This window comes from Manis pentadactyla, chromosome 8 (genome assembly GCF_030020395.1).
Source record: "Manis pentadactyla isolate mManPen7 chromosome 8, mManPen7.hap1, whole genome shotgun sequence".
In the NCBI taxonomy this organism is placed as follows: domain Eukaryota; kingdom Metazoa; phylum Chordata; class Mammalia; order Pholidota; family Manidae; genus Manis; species Manis pentadactyla.
Window position 1 is genome coordinate 59,396,368 of NC_080026.1, and position 26,953 is coordinate 59,423,320.

At 40.5% G+C, this 26,953-nt stretch overlaps 1 protein-coding gene across 1 annotated transcript in view; it reads right to left on the minus strand.

The window, feature by feature from the left end:
• The window catches only part of ERCC6 (ERCC excision repair 6, chromatin remodeling factor), an 80,008-nt gene extending 55,429 nt beyond the window's left edge, over window positions 1–24,579 (minus strand). Inside the window, exons 1-5 of the mRNA XM_036916617.2 lie at window positions 24,501–24,579; window positions 20,500–20,932; window positions 18,567–18,687; window positions 16,500–16,611; window positions 11,294–12,017 (exon numbers count right to left, since the gene is read on the minus strand). Of these exons, the coding sequence (XP_036772512.2) occupies window positions 11,294–12,017; window positions 16,500–16,611; window positions 18,567–18,687; window positions 20,500–20,918 (1,376 nt within the window). The 5' untranslated portion in view covers window positions 20,919–20,932; window positions 24,501–24,579. The remainder of the gene's footprint in view (window positions 1–11,293; window positions 12,018–16,499; window positions 16,612–18,566; window positions 18,688–20,499; window positions 20,933–24,500) is intronic.
• Between the last annotated feature and the right edge of the window lie 2,374 nt (window positions 24,580–26,953).

Consider the following 26,953-nt stretch of genomic DNA (forward strand, 5'->3'; position numbering starts at 1 on the left):
CACACACCCCCGGACCCTTCAGACCTCTGCCCAAGCAGGCCTCTTAGAGGAGGAAGGCCCCCCTGCAGCCAGAGCTGGTCCCCAGTCCTTCAGCGGCAGCCCAGCCCCATGGCACCATGAGCATGCCTGGTGTCTCTGACAGAACACTCATCCAGTGTTAGCACCTTCTGAATTCTGTATCTGTCTCCCCGGTTAGACCGGGAGCTACCTGAAGTCAAAGATTATCTTACTCATTTTCATAGCACCAGAGACTGTTATGATATCCCCCCCCTTATCACAGACACTCAATAAAAATGCTCAAAGAATGAATGAGCTTCAGAATTGGGCTAGGAATATGGAAGACCTCAGGGACAAGAAGTATGGCTTGAAATGGTCACAGTAGGTCATTCAGAAATGGGTCAAGTAATGTCCTGTTCTCCATCAATTACAGCCTGCCTCCTGCTGTACTTCTCACTCCTACATGTATGACTTTAAGGTATTACTCCAAGCTATGTCCACTGAGTAAATGTGGCTAAGGTCCATTACAAAGAATGAGGCATGGCAACTGCAAACTCAGAGAAATTCTTCAAAATTTTATAAGGAGATGCAGGAAAACTCATTACATTGACAATCAACTCCTGAGTTCTGTTTAGGGGATTCACTTTGCAATAAGACTGGTTTCTGCATGCCAGCTGATGAAAAGAATCATGAGTCACCAGTTTGGGTCCAAGTCTCCCTAGGACCAGGAGGGAAAGACTGAACAAAAGATTCAACTTTTTATAAAGGGCTTCATATGCTAAAAGAGGAAAAAGAAGTTTAACTAACCTTAAACTATATTATACATATTACTAGAAAGAAAGTAATGTTTTTGATGTTTCTACCCTCATCTTTTTCTTTAATCTATGCATGTAACAGTCACAGCTGCAACCAAATTAAGTGAGTATGTTATTCACTGGGGGGGATTTTTTAACTCCTACAGTCCCTCAGACTCAGGCAGCAGCCACTAGAAGAGAACCCAGTACAAAACACAGATTTAAGATATCTGCTGAACAATGAAAACCGGATCCAGGCAGAGAGCTGCGTTATTACATGTCTGTAACTGGAAAGGGCAAGTCCAAACTTTAGAAACATCATTTGACCACAATATGTGCCAAATAGGTTCTTACAGCACTAAGTAACATGTGCTATACCATTTGGAAACTATTATTTTACACTACTGTGGAGAAAGTGAAGGTTCCTATTGCCAGGATTCTCAACTGGCCCTGGTCAGCTAGCTCACTACACATGTGTGGGCAATATGCTGCTACTGACTCTATATAAGGAGCTCTGCCCAGTGCTCTAAGTGACACCATAGCATGGCTGCATGGCTGCATGGCTGCACAGCTGCAGGAGAGGAGAGACTGGAGTGGTGGCAGCACCGAGGATAGAGACTGAGACAGCTGCAGGGGCACAGAGACCCAGAGGCAGAGACTGGCTTGCTGCATGCAGACTTGTTCTGAGTGGACAGAATTCTTGTGTTTGACCTGCCACCATGGGAATAAAGCTGGATATAAGCCCTTTCACCCCAAGAACGTTCCATTGTCATTCCTTGGTCTCACTGAATCTATAGTGAACTTGTCCAGGGCTGAAACCCATTGGCAAGACAACTACATACTGTCAGATGCTATCTTATAATTAATTACTGACAGGAAATTACCAAAAAAGTAAAACTGAAATTTTAGTTAACTGTAGGTTAAATATGAATTAACAACAAATGTCAAAACACCTAATCTTGGGCAGGCAGGGGTTAAGTGCAGCCCCCAAGGAGCCACCTTGCTTCACCCATACTGTTAGCTGAGATCAAGATTATCCCAGTCCACTCAGTAGCACGAGGTCCTACACATCTAGGACAGGAAGGAGTGTGAAGATCAAGCCTTAAGAAGCACAACAGCAGAATCTGGAACACTGTCCTTGGAAGAGAGAGAACAATGCGGAACCAAAATGTAATCATGACCTACCCAAGCTTAGAACCAATGAGCAGGCCATTAAGTTGAAGAAGGTCCCCTGGTGGATGTCTAGTGCCCCCTAGTGTGTTCAAAGGAGAAATAACTTTTTATTTCCTAACTACTGATAATGTATTTGTATTTGTATGGATTTTTTTATGAATAAATGTGGACTTTAATCATATTAATAAAAAATGTATGAAAGGTAAGAAGAGCCTAACATTAACAAAACTAAGTTTATAACAGCCAATGATTTGGCTATGCCTACAAATATCAATTGTTAAATGGCTTTTTACTTTAGAGTCACCTTTTCATATATACCAATATTTACAAGTTCTCCATTATCTTCACAGACCCTCTTACTTGGCTTGATGGAATCTTTATAGTAAATATTTTACCTAGTGGGCATGCAAATAATAAGAATAGCTAATATTTACTGAGTGTCTGACGCGTGTCTATTATCTTAGATGTACTGTCATTTGTAATCCTATCATCCTTGAAGAAGGTAATCACATTTTACAGATAAAGAAATCCATAAGATCTCATAGTTACTAGGTGAAACTTTGGCATTCTGAGTCTATGGCCTGTGATTTCTAACCCCTATGCCATATATCACCTCCTTAAATGATATCAGCTAGCTCTGGACAAGTTGTATTTTGAAATTATACATATGTAAATCCATACTATGTACATATTTAAATTTAGAGGCAGAAAATAAACACTAAGAATACAACAACTAATAGTTACTGAAACTCATTGTATGTTGGGCACTGTTTAATGGATTTTACGTGTATTAATTCATTTAATCCTTACAACCCTATGCTTAAGAGACTATTATTATTCTCTTTTTCACAAAGAAAGGTAAAGTAGTATGCCCAGGATTACTGATGTGAAGATTCAAACACAAAAAATCTGACTCCAGCATCATACTTCTGAATGTAACATAGTCTTGTCTCTCAAGAAGTATTTTTCAAACTCCCTAAAACGACCCTTTTTCTCATAGTACCAGCTAAAGGGCCAATAATTACCTATGCAATTTCTATACAATGTAAACAATTACATAGGAGCAAGCCAAATTCTAAAACTTTAATCAAATCTATCTCAAAAAATGTCAATGCTCAAGTTTAAGGAGGGGAAAGATGGCCTTCATTTTTGCACAATAACATGACTCCTTCCCTACCTTGATACTGTGCAGGGTGAGTGAAAACTAACTCCTCACTGGACACTTGCCAACTTGTCCAAATAGCAGTAAAACCAGCTTAGCAGTTCCTCTGACTACATACAATCTGGGCTGAACAAGCACATTTTTACATTTAATACCAGACAAACCAATGTGTTCAGCTGCCTAAACCAACCCACATAAAAGGCAAAATACAACTATTAATGGAAACAGTCAAATATTAGCAGCTGAAATCATACATTAATAAAATTAATGTGCCCTCTCCAAAACTTCAAAGAAGCCACATAATGCACTGCTTGAAATTTAAAATGGACCTCACTGCTGTCTTCATCTTTATGTTGCAAGGGCCACCAAGCCCAGAGAAGTTCAGATCTGCACTGACTATAAGGGAAAAGGTACACATCACACAGTTAAATCATTCTTAATATAAGGTGAAATTTCAATCTCAGGATCATTCTCCACTGACTGCAATATCCGTGGAAGAAATTCTATGACAGATGCACAATGAGTACAATTTGATTTTTAAAAATATATTCAAGGCACCAAGCTGGGTATCTAATACAGTTTGCACTTCTGCAGTGCAATAGGTTTTCTATTTCAGACAGCTAAGTATCCCGTACAGATTAGTCTAATTTGCTAAATTGAGATACTCAGTGTTTTACTTTTCTTATCTGCCCTTTTATGGTCTATCTGGGTGGACTTAATTGGCACATCTGAGCAGATGAAATACCCTCAGTTAGGAGTCCAGATCTCACAGAGTAAATTAAGACTGATGCAGACAATTATGCACTGGAGATGAGAATGAGAGGTGCGTGCAGAGAGCAAAGCAGAATTAGTCTTCATTTGCAACTTAGCTTTGTCACTTAAAAGACGCCAAGACTCTCTCTAAGAAAACTCCTTAAGGGAACAACTTTTTCTTCTCTCCTTAAATCAGATTCCTAGAAGAAAAAAGGAATATAAACTTATTTCTTGAGAAAAAAATCAACTCCCAGAAACTGATAAGAACAATCTTCAAATCATTATATTTAGGTTTCTGGCTCAAATCTAGAGTGAACTTTTACTAAATTCAGATAGCTTAAGATCAAATTATTTGGGGTTTTTTTTTTAAAGGTACAAGCAAACTGGGCTCTACAATGTAATGTGGCCTTTGCCTAAGTGTGACCTGCAGGTGTTGAATTGTTGACGAGTACAAAGACCCAATGGAACCCAGTGCACAGGAGTCAGCTCTAGACGAAAGGGAAGAGGCTCCGTGAAGACAACAAAAAGGAGACAGAGCAGCTGGAGAGTGGTTCTAGAGGGCACAGTCTTCAGCAGCACTACAGGCGATAAATGGGACCCACAGAAAGTTTCCCCAAGTGACAAAGAAACAGTTGCTGGGGGAGTGCTTGTCTCAGTCCACTGCGCCAGACCAAGCTGACAGATCACTCCCACCTGACTAATCCAAACCACTTTCAGATCCCCTTCCCTTCTCCAGGCTTCTCTACTTACTGATTATCTTGGACAAATTACTTCACTTTCTGGGCTCAGGCCTATTCCCTAGGGGGTTGTGAAGATTAAACCAATGAACCATAAACTATGGTGCCCTGCCAAGTGGTAAGCATTCAGTAATGTTAACTGTTGTTCTCATACAACTTCCTCCCATCCCCGACTGATGCTATCCTTGCTCGGGCCATGGAGGCCTCCAATTTCCAAATCCAAAAGACTTTCAACATTCATCCTACTTGGCTTGACCCCTTGAATCATCTGAAAATGCTAACAGCCTTCCCCTCCTAGAACTATGCATGTGAACAGCCAAACCCTGCAAGCCAGGATCCAACTCGTCCCTGGCCATAGAAGCCTCAGTGCCCAAGGAGGAGGACAACGAAGGTATTGTTTACACAGATGATTAAACCTTGCAGTGTTATAAGATATTCTGAAAATGTATGCAATGGATAGAATTATCAGTCCTTTTTAACTCAAAGTTATTCATGTAAAATAAAGTAAAAATGGGGCTGGAAAGAAAAACCTTTAAGGTCAAAAATGAATTCAATACCAGGTACAGCAACAGGCATCATGACTACAGATTCACGTTATGGTTATGCCAGAGCATGAGGCAAATTCTATCCCTATCCACACCATGCTGGTCAGGTCTTCTAGACTCCCTAGCCATCTCCCTAAATGCCCATCCAGCTGCCTTAGGTTTTGGCTTGCTTTCCAGTCGCGGGAGGAGGAGGCAGCCATGTGCTGATTCTTGGCACCGCCTTGTGGTCATATATAGATATTACCCATTCTACCCAATTTCACAAACAGAAGGAAACAGGCATTTATACAACCCTGTCCAGGATTCAAGTCCGCACTCTACCTCTTAAAAGTGAGATGGTGAGCAAGCTGATCAATTTGAAAGGGTCATGATAAAGTGTTTATACAGCCTACTGTTAATTACAACACTTGAAAGATATGTATGCATAAGACCAAAGACTAGACTGAAATGTGGTAAAATAACATAAAATAATAGAGGGGTGAGTAGTTTTTCTTCATCTTAATATTATCATAACTCCACAACTTTAAAAAAAGCAGAAACCATTAAAAGTGGAAGGGAGGTGAGAGGAGGATAGAAAGCCTTCAAACCATTTGGAGGTACCAACTCAAATCCTTTCAGGCTGTGATTTCTGCAAACCTGGCCTGAAGTAACAGATAATCTGAGACTCAGGCACTACCTACTAAAGAGTCTGTTTCTGAACTCCACTGGGTTTCACGGATTAAGTATGGGGAGGACTGATTCTGGTAGCAATACCAACCTGATTCTGGGCTACAGCAGAGAAAAAAGCACTACATTCTCAAACCCCAAGATCCTTACCGATGTGTCTTTCCAACTGCCTCAAGTTTCCTCAATGGGAACATAGTAAGGGCCTATATGAATGAAGAACGCCACCAACATCACCTCAGAATTAGTGGGAGCTCGGTCAAAATGCAAGTGCAGTGCCCAGCTCCTCCTGCCCCAGACCTGCTACCCCACACACTCCCAACTAAAGATGCTCCCCAAGTGACCCTGAAACAACACACCCTGACAAAAACCAGATGATCTACCATGTACAGAATTTAGCTGAATCAACTGACCCCAAAGCTCCTCTCCAGGCCCTCTCCTATGTAAACACAATTATGCAGAGTACATAAGAGGGTTTTAGAGAACCTATATAATAACAGAATCTGCCAAAAGCTGAAGCCTCTAAAAGGAAAAGTCTATATAAAATCAACTTTTCTTCAAGTAGTTCCCAAACTTGACAGTCCATAAGAATCACCTGGGAAAGCTTTTTAAAATTACTGGGTGGTAGCCCCATGCTGGACTTCATGAATCAGTACCTCCAAAGACAGGACTTCCAGGTGACTGACTGCAGAATCAGCTTGTGGGCTGAGAACCTTTGCATCAGTCTCTGCGCATTGCTAAAGAAATACAGGCTGTTTAGTTAGCAACTTAAACAATAATGGCTGGCAAATAGAAACAGAGGAGCTTCAGCATACAGGCTTAAGTCGAATTATAAATGCTAAACCTAGTCATGCCAGCAGTAGACAAAGTTTATTTGGAAGTGCATCCTCTCACTCGGGATGTAACCCGCTTACTCCCCAGTCTGACCAAGCAGTGCTGACTGCTGCTGGGGAAACAGACAAGAGCTGGTGACATTTTTTTGGTTTGCAAATAGCTGGCACAAGTGCTGCTGCTCCCCACCATTCCTCCGTGTCCATGACAGACGTCGTGAATGGGCTGTGGCTCTCTTCCCGTGCCTCACAACTGCCCTGCTGCTGCCCAAGATGGGAACCAGCTGGTAAGGTGAGATCTTGTGCTTTCTCTGTCCTCAGGTGGACAGCTTAGGAACCGGGCCTCCTGCAGACCATGGCCACCACACCCATATCCGAGGCAATCCAAACAAGACCCCTGAGGAAATAATGTGCTTCTAAAGCAAAGGAAGTATTTCCTTTTCAAAAATGCACCTGCAAGGGGTTAACATCTAAAATATATAAAGAACTTACACACCTCAATACCCAAAAAGCAAATAACCCGATTAACAAATGGGCAGAGGATATATGAAGAAACAGCTCTCCAAAGAAGAAATTCAGATGTCCAACAGACACATGAAAAGATGCTCATCATCACTAATCATCAGGGAAATGCAAATTAAAACCACAATGAGATATCACCTCACACCAGTAAGGATGGCCAGCATCAAAAAGACTAAGAACAACAAATGCTGGCAAGGATGTGGAGAAAGGGGAACCCTCCTGCACTGCTGGTGGGAATGTAAGCTAGTTCAACCATTGTGGAAAGCAATATGGAGGTTCCTCAAAAAACCTAAAAATAGAAATACCATTTGACCCGGGAATCCCACTCCTTGGAATTTACCCAAAGAATAGAACTTCTCAGATTCAAAAAGACATATGCACCCCTATGTTTATCGCAGCACTTTTTACAATAGCCAAGATATGGAAGAAACCTAAGTGTACATCAGTAGATGAATGGATAAAGAAGATGTGGTACATATACACAATGGAATACTATTCGGCAGTAAGAAAGAAACAGATTCTACCATTTGCAACTACATGGATGGAGCTGGAGGACATTATGCTCAGTGAAATAAGCCAGGCGGAGAAAGACAAATACCAAATGATTTCCCTCATTTGTAGAGTATAACAATGAAGCAAAACTGAAGGGACAAAATGGCAGCAGACTTGGAGACTCCAAGAATGAACTACTGGTTACCAAAGAGGAGGGGTGTGGGAGCGGGGGTTGGGAGGGAGGGAGAAGGGGATTGAGGGGTATTATGTTTAGTACACATGGTGTGGGAGACCACGGGGAGAACAGTGCAGCACAGAGAAGGCACATAGTGGATATGTGGCTTCTTACTACACTGATGGACAGTGACTGCATTGGAGTATGGGTGGGGACTCGATAATATGGATAAATGTAGTAACCACATTGCTTTTCATGTGAAACCTTCATAAGAGTGTATATCAATCACACCTTAATAAAAATAAGCAAAAAAAAAAAAAAAAAAAGATCAGAAATAAATTAAATAAATAAATAAATAAATAAAAATGCACCTGAAGTTTTGGGGCAAATGTGGCAAGTTTTTAACCTGCATCCTAAGATCCTTATCAACATACCTCAACTACCCAAAAGACCCCTGTGCTGGGATGAACCTCCTCCACAAAGTCTTCCCCAAATGCCTCAATCTGAATTAATTATTCCCTTCACTTTGGTTAGGTCCTATTTGTGCTCATGCCCCCAAAGACTGCTACTTCTTTGCCAGAAACTCTTGAAGCCAGTCCTAGAATGCAGACACACATTCACACAAGGAAAGCAAAGACAAAACGATGGAAGTTGACCTCATAGTTCAACTGGGAAATGAATCAACAACATTGAGATAATAAAACCACTAGTCTTTGATCACAGTGAGACAAAAGGTGCACATATAAAATGTTTGTCCTTCTAGGTTACTCTCGGTTGTCCTGGCTGTACAGACTGAATGAGGTAAGTAACATGTATGTGCTCACCAGGAACACCTATCACTCAAACACTGAATGTGTGCTATTTCTATTAAATCTTCATTTGGCTCTTGGAGCCTTCAGACCCTAGCTTTCTAAAGCAGCAATGTATTTTAGAAAGAGCCAAACCTCACAATTGAGAGCCACACCCTAATGGAAACTTGGGTATCACAAAATTAACATTAAAAAAAAAATGGATGTTTTGTAAGATCTGAATACAGTTGAGATGAATAAGAACCAACAGAATATTTACTTCTAACAAGTGGCTCATCCATCCTAGTACATTATCAGAGGTATGAAAACGGAAGACCACTGAAGAAACAACCCCCAAATGCAATTTAATAGAGAGAATAAAGATAAAAATGGGGGAAAGGCAAAATACATAGGCAGTTTTAAAAAGAGATAGAACTTCAAAGAACTTCAAAGAAGATTTTGGACTAAATCAGATCATAAGTGCTATTATCCAGCTCCAGAAAAGGTTAAGCTGTAGAAAAGGCTTGAGAGGAAATTCTCATTGAGCAACAGCTAAAACCAAAGACACCTTGTTAGGATTAACCTAGAGCTAATGAAAGACCTGTGACTCTCAAGTTGAAAGAATAAAAGGGATGGGATCTCTAGGAGTCATTCACTTCCACTTCGAAGAGTCTGAAGGAGAATTATAGTTAATGGGGCTATAGGCAATACATATTTAAGTCATAAAAGGTGCCTAGACTGGGTACATATTCCTAAATTCTAACCATTAAGAAAAAGTCTATTTTCTAGGTTGCAAACCATATGGGGCTTTACTCTAATCAACCATCACCAAACCAATGCTAAGAAATCCTAAAGCCTTGTTCTTCACTCAAGGGAATACCATTACAATTTCAATCTTTCTACAAAGACCACCAAAAAAAGTAACAAAATATAAAGACTGACTAGCAGTTCTAAAATGTTAATACTTTTGTTAAAATGTTGCTTTTCAAACCTGAGCATTTTCTTTTAACATCCCCTAATCCAAAAAGCACAAACATCTCAATGTGGTATCTGCAGTTACAGCCTTAATAACTATAGCTATAAAATTTTAAGAGCTATAATATTTTGTTGGCAATTAGAGTTATTGATATTTCTGAAATTCATTTGAGATTTTACTGTAACTTTAGCAAAAAACTGGTGTATGCTATGGCTTTGGAAATAATAAGTTGTTAAACAATCTTGACATTAATAAAAACTTATTGCCGTGAATTTAAATTAAACCCCTATTTGAAATTCAATCGAAATAAATTGCTTTGATGAAAATACTGATATATTGTAAACATATTTATATTGACCCAAGTTAATGGGAATATATTGCTCCACTTATAATCAATATGTTGAGATTAACACTTTTATTAATTCTCTACAGTAGTTAAGAACGACTGATACTGCTCACTGTTCAAGAGTATTGTCATATATCCCTCCAACAACTCTACAGATACTAAATGTACAAAATAACTTGAAAGCTGCAATTAGAAATGACAAATTCAAGCCACTCCTCAACTATATATTTCTACATAAGGTGAATATAAAAGCTCTGAAGAACTGTATTTAGGTCACTCAAATTCTGTGTGAGAAGAATATACATCTACTTTCAAAGGGTGGGAAATGTATGTGGCAGTCTAGATGTGGATCATCAGCTGTTCTGAGTCACAGAAGAAAAAATATCAGATCAATCTTCATCCACGAAAGCCAGAATGCTCCAAGAAATATAATCAATTAAGTCTCTCTACATTGAGAAATAAGAAAAACTGTTGAGGATTGGGAAAAAGCCACCCCAGGAGCAAATATTTAAAAAGTAATCTGTTCAACAGACTGCCTTTCTCCCTTTGAGTTTCTCAGTGCTCTTAGTAAGCTAATGTGTGAGCCCTGAGATATGCCATGTTGTGCTCAGGGAAACACAGCGGACACCTGCAGCGTACAGACCATTTCTCTGGGCTCACAGAAAATGTGTGGCAACACACAGTGGTTACTTCACAAATCAAAGTGCTCAACTTCCCTGTTACCTTCTTTGCATAATATACTGATAGTCATGGAAATAAACTCAAAGCCAGTCATTAGCATAAAAATGGCAGTGAAAAGGAAGGGTATGCTGTGCATAGGAAGTACATTTCTGGCAACATTACAGTGGTATTTCTGTAGATGACTACTTTCTCAAGACAAGGAAGGAGGGATTTAAGAAAACAAGCTTATTCTTTGATACACTGAAGCTTAAATTTCAGCTTTTTGAAGAAAAGTCCTCTAAAATTATATCCTTCTTCAGAAGAAAAAACACCACCCCAGCATACACTACATAAGCCAACCTTTCCACCCCTAAAACTTGTTGCAGGGAAACCCTTCTAGGTGTAAAGGCACCCACTTCATGTTTCTGTCCTCTGCATGCCTCTTGTCCCAGCCTTTCCCCTAAGCTGTGCTTCCTAGACTTGTCCCTAAATCTGAAGATCTAGAAGCATTCTGAGTCAGCTCCACTGAGGACTCAAGGTCTCTCTGGTACTAGCAGGCTGAGGCTTGTAGAAAGTCTAACCTTTGCATAAACAGGGGTCCATTATAAGCTGGATCTAGAATTCCTATTTAATAAACCTGAAGCCCAAGATAAAGCAAGCAGTACAATCTGTTTACTGACCTTAACCGTTGCTTATAATAATCTTCATCTCCGTCATCTCGGCATCGCACTACTTTCCGACTACCTCCTCTTCCTCTTCCTGCAGCTTCAGCTTCATCCCCAGAACTTGGGAAAAAGTCATCATCAAATTCCTGCACTGGGACTTTCTTCTGCCATTTCTGGGGCTTGAGCCCAAGCTTCAGTTCCCAGTTGGTGCCTTCTCCGGACAGGTCGGGCCCCGCAGCCTCCTCCCACTCCTCCTCCGTGGGTAGGTATTCAGACACTTCACCCTCAGAGTCCCCCTCTGCCTTTGGCCTCACACCAGACTCCCAAGGTTTCTTTCCCTTTCGCAATCTCACTTTCCCCTGGAACTGAAGAGCCCTCTTCTGGAGTTTCTTGATGTGCTTTTTCAAGCGTTTATCTGTTTTTGAGAGAACTTTGCTTCTCTCGTGTGGTTTGTTTTCATTGAGTGTTGGGCTCAGCTCAGGTATGACCAAGGCTGAAGTTTTTTTAGCTGCTCTTTTATTACAAGCTTGCTTCTTCCTTTCAAAAGACAGTTTTGCTTGGTCTGCCAAATACTTTTCAAAGCCTGAGGCTTCATTGAGCATTATTTTTCTAGGCTTTTTTTCCTGTTTCTGAGGGATCTGGGTACCAAAAGGTGTCATCTGGCCAGTGCGGATAAGCTCTTCCCAAGCAGTCTCCTGAGCAGGCATAAGCATGCTGCCGAGACAGGATGGCCCCGGTTCTGAAAGAGGGACGACAGTGCATTGGGCACCAGCACAAAACTTTCCAGAAGCACAACGGAAATATTCACTTATTTAATAACTAGGAAGCACCTACAAAATAATCATTAAAAAAAAGTACCACTGATGTACTAAAACATATTATGCACGAAGAATAAAATTTAGTATAGCATTCATGTCACATTTAATATACTCCTGTTCAAAAGGTGATTTCTCGATAATGTCCAAAATACATTACAAATACACTGCACATCCAAAGGCAGACCTATTCATAGGCAACACCCAGATAAATTTAACTGTGTTTCTTTATCAATTAACAAGTAGCCCATGAGGAAGACTCTCCCAAGTTTCCAAGTCATTGCCAATACGAGCATGCAGCTGGACTTAAATTCGACAGTAAAACTGAAAACAGACATCTAAAGAATCAGCAAGCACCTAAGTAGGCAACCATTAGCTCTGCACTGCCCAATAGGATAGTCACCATGTGGCTATTTAAATTTAAGTTGAAAATTCAGTTCCTCAGATGTACTTGCCATGTTTTAGGTGCTCAATAGCTACTACATGTGGCTAATGGCTACCGTAATGAATGGACAACCCTGGCGATATTTCTGTCTTTGGAAAAAGGTTTACTGGACAGCACCATGTTAGATGTGTGAAGTTAGCAGACTGAAGAGAGGAAATGAAATTGGAAGTAACACCATAATACTATGAAGTCAACAAGAAATCATCATCCTTTTATTAGTTGAAATTATTAACTTTACCTGTAGTTATACTTTACCTGTAGCCAAAATACCAAAAGAAGTAAGGCTTAATAGGAAGGAATCCATTTTGTAAAACCTACGTTTCTTATAGCCCACTAATACCTCAGCCAGTCTTTCATTAAACTTGCACTCAAGAAAAATACACATCAGAAAGTGTACAAACACTAAGTGTACAGCTCAGTGAGTTTTCAGAAAAAACATGCCCAATCACTGGCATCCAGATCAAGAAACGGAAACTACTAGCATCCCCCAGATGCACCCTTAGTGGGCGTCTCCAGGCCCCAGCCCCGCCCCAAAATAATAGCTAACCCATTAACACTATATATAGGTTGTGCCTGGCTCTTAGCTTTATGTAAATGGAAACATTTGTATTCTTCTGCCTGGCTTCTTTTGCTCAACATTATACTTAAGAGATTCACACTTGCACAGCAATTTGCAGTTTGTTGACTCTCACTGCTATTAGTATTCTGTAACTATTATACTATACTTTTTCCTTTTTACTGTTAATGGACTTTTAGGTAGTTTCCATGTCTTGACTACATTGCTATAAACATTTTGGTACACATCCTTTGGTTACATATATATAATTATTTACATATGTTAAGTTTTAGTAGACATTGCCAAGGTTTTCCAAAATGTCCCCACCAATTTTAAGTTCCAACAACAGTGTTTGAGAGTTTCAACTAGTCCACATTCTTGCCATTCAATTTTAGCTATTCTGGGAGGTATGCAGAGGTACCACCCTGTGGCTGTAATTTGTAGTTCCCTGATGACTAATAAACTAGGGTACCTCGTCATAGATTTATTGATCTTTTGGATAGCCTCTTTTGAAGAGAACATTTCAGTTTTTGCCCATCTTTCTCATCAGCAATCTACCTTTTTAAAGGTAATCATAAAATGATTTCTATGAGTTCTTTATACATTCTGGATTCAAGTTCTGTGACTGACACATATATTCCAAGTACCTTCTCCCACTCTGTAGCTTGCTTCTCACTGTCTTAATTCAATCTTTTGACAAAAACAAGTTCTCAGTTGTAATACAGTTGATTTATCAAACATTTCCCTGTAGAGTTTTTGACTCTTGTTACGTCTCTGCTCCAAGATCATAAAAATGATTTCTTACGTTATATTCTAAAAGCTCTGGTTTACCACTCACATTTAAATCCACAATCCATTAGGAATTTATTTTTGTACATAGTGTAGTGGGCCAAGATTCATTTTATCTTCATGTGTATTAACCCAGTACCACTTAAGTGAAAAGATGATTCTTCTCCACAGCACTTATTGCCACATCTGTTATAAATCAAGTGACCAAATATGGATGGGTCTGTTTGCCACACCTATTCTGTTCCACTGGTCTACTGTTTATCCTTGTGCCAATGCCACACTTTCTTAGTTACTGTACTTGATTATAGGTCTTGATGTTCAGTTCTTCAAGACTGCCTTGGCTATTCTTGACCCAGAGCATTTTTTTTTTTCCAGAGCATTTTTATATAAATTTTAGAATCCACTTGTAAATGCCCCTCACCCTCAGTCTACATTTCCTACCCTCACTCTTCTCCCTCAAACCGCCCCCTGAAATTTATACTGGGGTTGCACTAAAACTATAGATGGGTAGAACTTACATTATAATACCTTCTGATCCATGACCATGGTGTATCTTCCCATTTATTTAAGTCTTCTTTAATTTTTCAATGACACTTTGTAGTTTTTCATGTAGAAAATACTACAGAAAACTACATTTTTTGCTAAGATTTTTTTCTAGGTATTTGATTTTTATTATAATTGGCATCTTCACTAAATGTTATTTTTGTTTTTGCTAATATATAGAAGTATAATTCATCATTGACCTTGTGGTCAATGATATTGTTAAATTCATATATTAATTCCAACAGATGGTCCACAGATTCAGATTTTCTACATAAAAAATCATGTATTCTGTGAACAATGATGGCTTTATTTTGTTCTTTTCAATGCTTATTTTTTATTTATTTTCTTCCATCACTACAATGCCCAATACAATGTTGAATAGAAAAGGTAATAGCAAGCACCTCATTTCATTCCACAGAAGAGCAAAGCCAACCACTGCAAAGTTTTGTTTTATTTTTAATTTATCCTAATTTCACCTGCTTCCAGGAAAGGATTCTTTGTCAGATATTTCTCACAACTTATGAATGGATCATTATGTGGAGAAAGGAAAGAAAACCTCAGGGGAGCATCTGAGCAGAGAAATGAAGGTTTACAATACTTACACCTATCTCAAGGGTTCAAAACAGACTTGAAAAAGGTTAAGGATGTAGCCCCGGTCTATACTTAGGCAACACCTAGCTGGGAGGCACAAAGCTTATGCTTCTAGACACTCTGCTGCTCTACTGTCTCCCCAGATAGGGCAAAAGACACCAGGGACCAAGAAAGACTGTAGAAGGGAGGGAAATAAGAGACCTGGAGTCTTAAGTGTCAGCTGGCACCTAATGGAAAGATGTAGTAAGAACCAAGAGCTCAGAAAAAGGGCAAGGCCATAGGTGTACAGACTTATAAGATACTAGAACCTAAGTGGCCACAAAGCCATGAGGAGTGGGTGAGATTATTCAAGGAGACGTAGTATAACAAGAAGAGAGCTCAGCAAGAAATCTTGCAAATAATCAACATTTAATGTAAGGCCAGAAAAGCTAACCAAAAATAACTAAACAGAAATGGTCAGAAGGCTGAAAGAAAACTAGGAGAGACTGGGATTCCAGAAGGCATGGATATATCAGCTGCTATAAGCAGGCCAAGTGAAGCAAGGGTGAAAGGCGGCTTTTGGATTTGGGGAAATAATCATTAATCCTGGGCAAAGTTTTACCAAAGAAGCAATCAGAGGTGAAATCAGCAGGTTTTAGGCAGTCAGACAGGAACAAAAGTCTCTCACCAATGAGAAATATGGTAACTCAGCAGCATAAAGCATTGGTTATAGGCTCAATGAACTAATTCTCAGACACTGAGCTTCAAAAAATCATGTATCTCCAATATTTTTTCTATCATCTCAATTTTTCATAATTATCATGTCTTATTGAATAACTTCTGCAGCTAGTAGAAATATTTGCTTGAAGAGCTTAAATGCTATGAAGCCTCATATTAAATGAATGAGCAACTATCAACAATTTCTAAACTATCTTTATCAACACAGATACTTTGTTTCAGATCTTATGCATTTTCCCAAAAGGTTTTCCAAAAGATGTCTATTCAAGGCAGTAATATGAACAAAATCATGGCCATGGTATATCCTGAATGAAAATGTCTTTTCTTCAACCCAGAGCTGATGTTAGGAAAGCCTGCCAAGTAAGTCCCAAGAAGATACATGAAAGCAATTCTATGAATGCGGACTGATGATGCCAGGCTTACAAAATATAATTCATTCAAGATGTTAAGTGTCCTTATGAAATTATACAAGAATTTTAAGATTTCCATTTTATTAAACATAAAACTAAATGTGCACCAGCAGCACCCCAGTAGACCAAGTTAAAAATTTACTTTCATTCTCTAAAAACCCAGTATGACATAAAAGAGACTTGGTTCTGCAGATGTAGATAAATAAATTTGTAAAATTTTCCCAAATCTGTTTCAACACTAAGGCAAAGAAATGTATTTTTCTCAAAACCAAGGCCAAGACCAAAGAGATACCTGCCTCTGACTACAGCCATCAGGCATCAATTCGAGAACAAAGAGACACTGCAATATCCTCACCTGCATCGTCTTCCTCCAGCCTGGCATGATCCAGTTCAACTTTTACCTCAGCTCCTCCAAGGATGGCCTGGAGACGTTTTTGTTTTGCTGTGATTTTCTTTAGCTGTTGTTCCTTAAAATGGTAAATATTGAATATAGAAAACAACAATGAAGCAATTTACTGTTAAATACAAAAGACAGCATTACAAAATTTGACAACTTTAATCAACAGCCAAATGAAAATAAAACAGAAACTACATACATTACTATTACTATAGAGAACCTTATTTGAGCAACTACCACTTTTCTGGGAGGAAGTAGGTCTCAAAGCATTTCCAGCAGCAGGCATGCCTGTCCCACCCACTCTCCTGACTGAGCAGGACAGCTTTTCATGTGCCTAAATGCTTGATTCCACATGTAGTGACTTTCCATTGACTTGGGAAGTGGAGCTGCTCTACTTGGTTTCCCCATTACACACTGGGTAGATCACTAAACTTCTCCGTTTCTGACCTTGCCAGTCAATGGGCTATGAGGTTAATAGGCTGTAGGAATAAGAAATATAAACACAAATGTTCAAATAGTTGAAAAAGTCAGTCAGTCCCCTTTGAAAACTTACCTACTTATAACTGTCTTTTATAGTATTCTACCCAATCACAAAATTTTAAAAGGAAAATCTGTTTTGATATATATACACTTTTACACTACTTACCCCAAGCCCCTCTGTCTTGTCTCCCTCTATATCACCAGAATCCAAATATGAGACCATTCCTAGGGCCTCCCCAATTAACTAGGACTATTGTACCTGATTATTCTTTCCAAGAATGTTTAAACACCACATGAGTATGGGGTGAGGGGAAACCATGAACGTACATGCCATGTTGTAATGACTTGTAATTCATTTTATCTTGTCTTTCTCTCAAGCAAAAACCTCATTTCAAACAGGCTTTCTCTCCGAATAGTCTATCTCTAACCATCAGAGAGCTGCTAAAGAAAGAAAGGAATATATACTTGAGTTAGACTAGTACCTAAAGTGGCCTAAAGTTTGGTCCTCTCTGCTCCTTGAAATCCTAGCCTACCAGAGCCCAAGGTTGGAGAAGGTCTCTGCACAGTAATTCACATGCTCCCATAAGAGGCCAGATGTTCCCTCTCTACTCTGGGGAGACCCTGGTTACCTCAAGCCGCTGCTAGCTCTGACCTTGGGCTGCTATTCTCTGACCTTGGGCTGCTATTCTGGAGCTAAGTGTGAGAAGAACTTAATGGACTGGTGAGTGGAAAGTAAAACGAGAAACTATGTCCTTTGACACCCACTTACAGAGCTTAAATGAGAGATACAAGGACTCTACTCACTACAGTGAATTAACTGCAAGCACAGGATCTATGTTAGTCATTCTGGATGGCAGAAATAAAACGATCAAAACTAGCTGTTCCTTTCTACCCCAGTATTTCATATAATGCACATAAATTCTAAAAAATGTTTCCAAACTCATTAAAAACAATGTCACAACTAAAAGATATACCCTACCCTTAAGTTCTATAATCCTAAGTGCAGACCCAATCAGTGTGGCTGGGTGATGACTGAACAATGAGGGTAAATCTGTGAGCGGTGATGGCTATATCAGCAGGGAACAGAGTACAGGCAATTAGTGCAAGCAGGACCTAAGGAGCAGAAAAAGAAAGTTCACACAAAACAAAGAAGAATGAATGAGAGGCTGGCATGCTAAACAGTAGTATAAGCTGGGGAATAAAGAAATGGTGAGGCAAGGAAGACTATGAAGGTAAGCATGACTAAGGAGGCACACAAAGCCAAAAAGGGAACTTTTCCTCAAATGCATGTTCATGCATATGTTATGTATGTGTATATTTTTTAAAACACTCTTTAACAGGGGACGTTAAGGGGAAAAATTAAACACACAAAAGCAACTCAAATTTTTCTGAAAAATTACACATACCAAAAAAGGAGCTCAAATTTTTCTATTATAAATATTTGCTTCACATCTAAAAGTACTTTTCAGAATACTTCCTAAATATATGAGCCTAAATGATGACTTTTAAAAAAAATGCAATACTTAATGTGTTATTTGGAATCACCTTATTATACTTCTGTCGTTTTACAGAATCTAATTTCCTGTTGACATCTCTGTTGGTGGTAGCTTGAGGGCTAAGTTGTTCGATAATTTTATTGATTTGCCTTAGGGATGTCGTACATGACCTGAAAAACAAGATAAAATGTCTATTTTCCACTCTGTTAACATTTTTTTATAGTATAATGTAAATAAAAATGATAAAAACATGTCTTTTTTACTTCTTACTAACTGACAGATAAAAGAAACTAAACCAGAATGCACATTCTTGTTGCCCACAAATAGAATTTGAAAGGTTGTTAGAAGTTTTAGATATTGACTAGTGTTTTCCTTTGATATGGCTGATTTATAAATCAGCTCATTCCCATTGTTAAGCTGATTCATTCATTCTACAAGCATTCTGAAGTATCTACTTTATTCAAGAGACCATTCTAAAACAATGTGCAATAAGTTGTCCTTTTATATAAAAAATGCATACTTTTTTAGACTTTATATAGAGCACAGTGAAACTGAGAGGAAGGTACAGGATTTCCCATATGCCCCCTGCTCCAAACATATAGCTTCCGCCATTATCAATAACCTGTACATGGGTTTTTAAAGACCATTATGGAAGTCTCCCAAAGTTTGGAAAAGTACTAAAGATGCTTAAACATTTTCTTATATAAGACATCTGTGACAATAGTTTTCTTTCACATGACTGGAAGACTTACTTGCTATAGTATATACTTTGTAGTGCAAAGAATAAAAATTAGTTTATAATTCATTGCTCCTAAAATAAACACCACAGAATTGTAACTCCCACTTTTCAACAAACAAAATCAGTCTTGACACTGTGTAATTTGCTGCTTGTATCCCTTGTGGATTTCAGAATACCAGCTGTTATCAGTGCAAGTTACTGGAGGTCTAGCACCATGGGTCACCATCCATCTACTATCAGTATGCCTATACTGCAGCACTCTGCTCTGAAACCTCTGCAAGCAGTGGCCCCATTTCCAAGGTCAAATGTAGAAGATGTATCCAAGAAGTCCTCAAATCTGAAGGTCAGGCTACAACTATTTGAGAACACCTGCTCCTCAAGAAGCCAAAAAAACACACCAGGAAACTGTTAGCAAAAAATGTCCTTTCAGTCCAACAGCCACCTGTACTATAGCCCCCCACTGTGTAGCCAACAATGTGAATTCCACCCTCTTCTCCCCTCCCCCAGCTATCCCCATCCCTCCATCCAATCTTCCTCTTCTAGTTCTTGCCTGACTGCCTAGAACACTGGCCAAAGGAGAGCAGACTGGCTGTGGGGAGTGAGCTCATCCTCCATCCCACTTCTAGCCCAGGACCAGATCCTCCCCCCTGCCCCAATGTGCTATGTTCAACAAGGCCCCAGTCTGTTTCTCCTTGAAAACACAAATAAGTCTCCACAGGACTTCATATTTCCTTATAGCATCACATGTAGGATGGAAGAAAGGAAGAGTAAGAAGTGGCTTCTCACTATTTCTAGAAATGCCAATGCGAAAAATTACCAAAAGACTGACACTCAGTTTAGGGATAGGAAACGGGAAACTACTGGACAAAGAAAAATGTGAGGGGGTAGATGTGTCCCTGGTATCTTGCGTAGGCACATCAGAACATTAGGTACACTTCTGAGAACCACTTAATGCACATGCTTGAGTTCTGGGGCCCTCAGAACTGCCCTTCTCTCCAGGACATTATGCATGAACAAGCTGTTATGAGATGGACTGAGACCATAACTACTGTGTACAATGCTGCTCCTGAGGGAAAGGGGCTCAGATTCAAACATGAGGCTCATGACTGCCCTTAACTCCATCCTCCAAATGAGAGGGTCTGTAAATATTCTAAATGTCTGGATACCGCAGGTATTACCTGAATTTCTTCATCACATGTTAAGCACAAGTTCTGCTACCAGAGAGAAGATGGTCCACACTCACGTGAGGTCATCCAAGACTGACTGATACTCCTTCTCCGCATCAGCGAGCTGGGCGGTGCGGCTGGCTTCATGGATGGCACTATCCACCTGCCTAAGCACACCTTGCTCCAGCACATCCTGGTCATAGACATCCACACCCAGCCCCTGTAGTTCAACAGCCTGCGCACTTGGGTCCACCGCCTGGATCTGATGTCTGTCGATGTGCAGGAGGGCAGGCCCTCTATTGAGAACTTCCGAAGAACACCCCTCAGCAAAACTGAATGGTCCATGAGCAGAACAGGAGGGGAGGACTTCCTCCACCTCCACACTGCCATCAGTTTCTTGCTTGATTATCATGTCTTCCTTATCACTGATGCACAGACTTTGTAAACAGTCTTGCTCCTGAGTTTGACTTGATTGGGGGACTCTCTCATTCGACATTCTCTACAGAGTGCCTAATAGAAAAAAACTTTTTTCAATAAGCCTTTTAGTTATACAGAATTGATACTTAGTTTCTTAAATATTTTATCATTAAAGCAGACTGATTTCTCAAAAGATCAAGCAATAATCCTCTAATTATTCAAGTTTCCAAGTATTATTTTTCTTAAAAGGGCACAAGCTAGATATCTTCTTGAGTTCTGATAATAAATAAGAAAAATTAACCAAAAAAGAAAGAAGAAATGCAGAATTATCAACAAAGGACATTTGGAGAGCCAGTAAAGAAACCCGGCAACAAAATCCTGAGTGATGCCCACAGGTCTTCTCCAAATCAACTGCTGCATTCCAAGTTATCATCTTCACTGCATTATGGCACGAATGACTTACATTACAATTGCATGATCAACTGAGATACAGAGATTTAGTGATGAAAGGTGAGAGCTTCTGTACAAACCTGACACTAGAAACTTTAAGGTTGAACAGTTATTCTAATAAACAGAAACTCTGAACAAGAGATAACAGCACCACTCAAATCAGAACCTGAGAAAGATCAATTAAAATATTCTCAAAAATGACTCCATTTAAACGTGCAATATAATCTCTCACCCATCAGGTTGGCAACAATGTAAAAGCTGATACTATCCACCATAAACAATGACAGCCAACCTCACAGGATGCTGGGGGGATCATAGAACAGTAAAGCTCTTTTGGAAGGTAATCTAGCCATGTCAAATTTAAAATGCACAAGACTAGGTACTTATTTCAGAGAAATACATTATGCACAAGGATGTTATTGTAGTGTTTTTAATAGTTCACTGTAGGCATTAAGTATTTTCAGTGGTACTGAGATAAAAGTCTTAAAAAGTGAAAAAATGTTACATAATATGAACCCATCTATGTTGAAAAAAAATGTGTATCTGCAACCTCCACTGTATGGAATGCTTTCTAAGTGATCTAGTGATAAAGCTGCCAACAATTGGAAGGTGAAAGCAGAAAGAACAAGGAGGAATAAAAGGGAATTTGCACATTTCACTCTAGATATTCAAGAACTCCCGGAATGAAAATGTATCCACTATACCACTATACTGCCAATAACTCTAGCTAATAAACACACTAAAAAGCAACACAATAACCAAGAGACAGTCTCTTTTTTGATTATCTGTGAGTAAGCTAAGGTTTCTTTCAGCTCTGAAACTATTTCTATGAAATGACCACAAATTTCCCCAATAAGCCCCATGCATTTCCTATTAAATGATGCGATCCCCATGCCAACCACTGGTATACAAAGATGCCAGGAAATTTGCAACATCCTGTCCCAAGTGGCTCACTGTCCAGTGGAGTAGAAGCATGTCACTAGTAACACAGCAGGGCAGGTCTGTAAAAGAGGAATGGACAAGAGACCAACTGGGCACAGCAGAATGCATTGGGTCTGGAGCTCAAGAAACATGTATGAACTAATATGTATACCTGGCCATGTTCAATGCACAGGACATACTCAATATACACTGAAATGAAGTAAGGTTGTGAGAGGAGGCCAAAATAATAATAAGTCTGTTCTGGACAACTGAATCACCAGTGAATTCAGTCATAAAAATGAAAACTGCAAAAAGGAAGCAGATGAGAGGCAGGGACAGGGGTTGGTCACTGCAGACATGTGACCAGCAGTCAGAAATGCAAATCTGGGCTCAAAACAAAGCAGACACAACAGCAGAGAGAATAGCCCCAGTGATCCCAAGGCTATGACAGGTACCAGAGATCTTTTCGAGGGTAAGACAAGGCTAAAAGTGAACAGTAAAGACAGTTCCTCCTTTTTTGGTCCTTTTGATTACTTTCAGGAGAGAGGATCAGCTTGGTACTCTATTATTAGCTGGTCTCCATTTTCAACAGACAGGGCAGGGTTCTGGCTTAAAGCCTTAATAATAGCTGGAATTTAACTATTCTGCTTTCATTGTACTTACTTATGTGTATACAAGGATTTTTCATTTAAAACAAGACAATTCAATAAAAAAATTAAGTAATAATACTGTAGCTCAAAGACAAGGTTAAAATAATGTTTGGAGAAAACTTCTGATAGAAAAGGAGGAAGAGGAAATGGTTAAAAGTGAAAAATATGGCAAGTTCACATAAGGAAACCTGAAGGGGTCCAGTGGGTTTGGAAATCAGCAGGTCACTGGTTATCTTAGTAAAGGAGTTTTAGTGGACCAATGCAGACAAAAAACAGACTGTGGTGGGTTAAGAAGAGATGAGGAAAAGGAGGCCATAAGTGGGTAGCCTACCCCCTTAAGGAGTTTGGCTGTGAAAGGGAGAAAACTGGAATGGTAAAGTACTAATGGAATGTGGAAGGAAAATTATAAATATTTATTTATATGTAACTTATATATAATATACATACACACACAAATGTAACTGTGGTATCTGCTATAAGAGAAAAGTATAGGATTCTTTACAACAAGTAACAGAGGAAAACTGACATTGCAGAGGAAGGTATGAGCCCAGGAAGGTGTCTCTGATAAAGTGGTATTTGAGCATCTGAAGGATGAGCAGGAGTTAATCAAGCCAAAACTGGAGTGAACATTTTGCAGAGAAATGTGTAATTTCTAATGTTGGTAAGAGCTGGTATATTTGGAAAAGTGGAAGAAGGCTGGACATAAATGACTGAGTTAAAGCAGCTGGTAAGGACTCCATTCATTGTGTAAATCTTACAGAATATCTTCTGACACTGTAAGGCTTAATCATCTGGGAAAAACAGTATCTTCACTGTTCTTCCCCTTTGAGCCCTGGGACTTCTGTGGGACGAGTTGGATTCTGGTTTAGAGGTTTTGTTGTATAAATACCTGCATCGTTGGGGAATGGGAGAGAAGTGAAGATGGAAAGGTAGGCAAGGGTCAGATCACATAAGACCTGGGAAAACAAGAGCCTGGATTTTACTCAAGCTTAATGGAATGACTTTGACAAGTTTTTAAACAGCGTGATGACGGCTTGACCCAAATCGTGTTTGTAAAACCCCACCTGGGCTAATGTATGGGTAATGCATTGGAGAAAACAGTGCAGTAAGGAGATGGTGGTAGACATACGGATGAGAAGTGACGGAGGCTTGTAACAAGGTGACAGCAGTGAAGATGTCGCTACTTGGGAAAATATTAACCGCATTTACATGCGGACTGCTCAATCCTCCTCCGCATACTCACCCTAGTGTCTATGCCCAACGCGCCTGACAGGTATTTACCCTGATTCTCTTTCAAATAACAAACAATTCCAGTATTTTAAATAAGATTCAGCAAGGCCGGGCTCACCCTGCGTACGTGGGCCTGATACAAAGCCGCGAAGTTGAAGTCTCGTCGCTGGCCTGCCCACCCCCCCCGCCGACCAATGGCTAGAACCCCCGCCGGCCAGGTGAGCGCGCGCCGCACCGTCACTTCCGGCCGCAGGTGGGCCGACCGGCAGGGAAAGTGGGCCCGGTCCCCAGTGCTGTCGGGCTCCTCCATGGCGACCCGGACCCCAAGGCAGGGTACGGCTGCCTGGGGAGCCCAAGCGCGGCTCAGACATACCCTGCCTGACTTTCAACCCGGCAGCTCGAACACTCACCCACGGGGCCGCGAGGCAGCGCGTCCGGAAACACAGACGCCGCCGCAGCCGGCAGCCGTGGACTCTGTAGTGGGACCGGCAACGGCGCATGCGTGTCTCCCCAACACGCCCCTCCCCCCGGAAGCACCGCCCCCAACAGTGACCCCGCGGGTCTGCGCTGGGTCTAAGGCGCATGCGCTGGGCTGCCCGGAGCCTTTGGAACTGACAGTCCCGGCCACGTCGATTGAGGGCGTTGATGCGACTGCGTCAATCTTCCGCGAGCCTGGTGTGGATGTTTTCTTGGCTCCTGGCCAGCTGTGTGGCTTGGGGCCAGTGCAGGGCGAAAGTAGATGCTTACATTAACTTGAACCCCCAAAGAGAAAGTAAGCTTGGAGAAGAGCCCTAGCTTGAGCGCCGCACATTTCAGTCGCAGTGCGCGGCAGGCATTGTGACTTCTCTTGCTCATCCGGCACGACTGTTAGCACGTAAAGAATGGGGAGTGGGCTTACTTATTTCTGTTCCTCCTCTCCACCTCGCACACACACACCCCTTGTATATAGTAGGCCTATGTCAATGTCTTGATTACGTTAGTGAGTCATTTAATATCTGTCCTCAGATCAAAGAGGTAAGGAGGATTTTGAGCCAGGTGAAAATTTTAGCTTGGAGCCCTTGAAGAAACAAAATGTCCACAGGTTGGTTCAGAACAAAAGGAGGAACTTGAGCTTCACCTTAGTAGTCCATGATGGGTGGCAGCTGGACCAAATGGTATCTTCCAGCGCTGGGATAGGGTGGATTTTCCAGGGGCCAGAGCTAGAAAGCCCTCTGGGAGTGGTGATGACTGCAAGGATATTTGGGGCCTGAGTAGGGAAGCGCCTTTCTCATTTTGAAGCCTGAAGTCGGACAATAAGAGAAGAGGATTGGGAAGCATACTTGATGATACCCTGTAGTACCACCTTGTCTCTCCTTTTAGCAGTCTATATATGCCTCAAGTCATCCCACATAAAAATGTAACTTGTTGAAAAAGGAAAATAGAATTCTAATGATCTCTTGACTAAAATACTCAGAATAGAGAAGCATCTGTAAGTTTTAATGCTTAAGTATGAAAGCAGTTTCTGCCAGACATATAGTGGTTCCCAACGGTTTGAAGTGCGGCCCCTTTTGTAATGCATACTATTTTGGCGAGCTCCTATATATCAGCCAATTTGGGCAGGAAGCAGCTGGTATACCCAAACTGGGTAGTTGAGAATAACTTTTACAAAGATGCAGGCAGGATTTAGGAAAACAACTCAGGACGGCATATCCCTGAGGCTAGCGGTTCCCATCTGTTATGGGCTAGATTGCATCACCCCAAAGTTAAATTGGAATCCAAACACCAGTACCTCAAAATGTGGCTGTATTTGGAGATAGGGTCTTTAAAGACCCTCAAAACTAAGCTACAATGAGGTCGGTAGGGTGGACCCTAACCCTATAACTATGTCCTTAAAAGAGGAGACTGGGGAAATAAATCGCTGTTGTTTAAGCCACACAGTCTGTGGTACTGTGTTATGGCCCTAACGAATAATACCATCCCTGGGTCTGAAAGAGTAATGGGAAGACACAAGTTCAGAAGAGAATAGCTGAATGGAGGAGACCCCTCAACTACAGAAATGCACCCATCTATGGTTCCTCAGGGGGAGGGACCTGGGGAAATAAATACTCTGACCCCACCTTCTCCATTATTTCACATGCTGGTGCTTCCCATTGGTCAAAACCTGCTGAAAGCCAGAGGCTGAAGAAGGCTTTGATTCCCATCCATAGAGATCAGCCTTTTAGGGCACAGGGCAGGGTAGAGAGGGGGAGAGTAGCTCTGGAGCATCAGGCAGAAAATATGCATCATACTTCATTCAATAGTAATTATCCTCTTAGTATCTTTTAGTATCCTTTTAGATATTTAGAAAAGGCATAATGATACAGAGTCACTATTAATTCAGTAAAGCATATTAGATGAATTTTTTTTTTTTTAGTTAATTAAAGGATCCACATACTTTATGTAAGCCACGTTTCTCCTGACCTGGCCTGAGAGTGGTAATAAGGTCACATGAGCAGCAACAACTCAGATTTTGGTAATTCCTGTGCCCACCTGAATATTTAGGACCCCTCTTTTCACTCATGGCCCTATGAATGGGATCCAGTGCCCTTACAAAAGAGACCCCAGAGAGATCACTCTGCCCTTCTACCACGTGAGGACATGATGGAAAGATGGCCTTCTGTAAACCAAGAAGAGGACTCTCACCTGACCATGCTGGCACTTTGATCTTGGACTTCTCAACCTCCAAAACTATGATAAATAAATTTCTGTTTTTTATAAGCCACACAGTCTGTGGTATTTTGTTAGCAGCCCAAATGGACTAAGACAGAGAGAATGTAAGGGATAGTGGGATTTATCGTAACATATTTGTAATACTAAGATTATAATACTCTGTGCTGACCAAAAC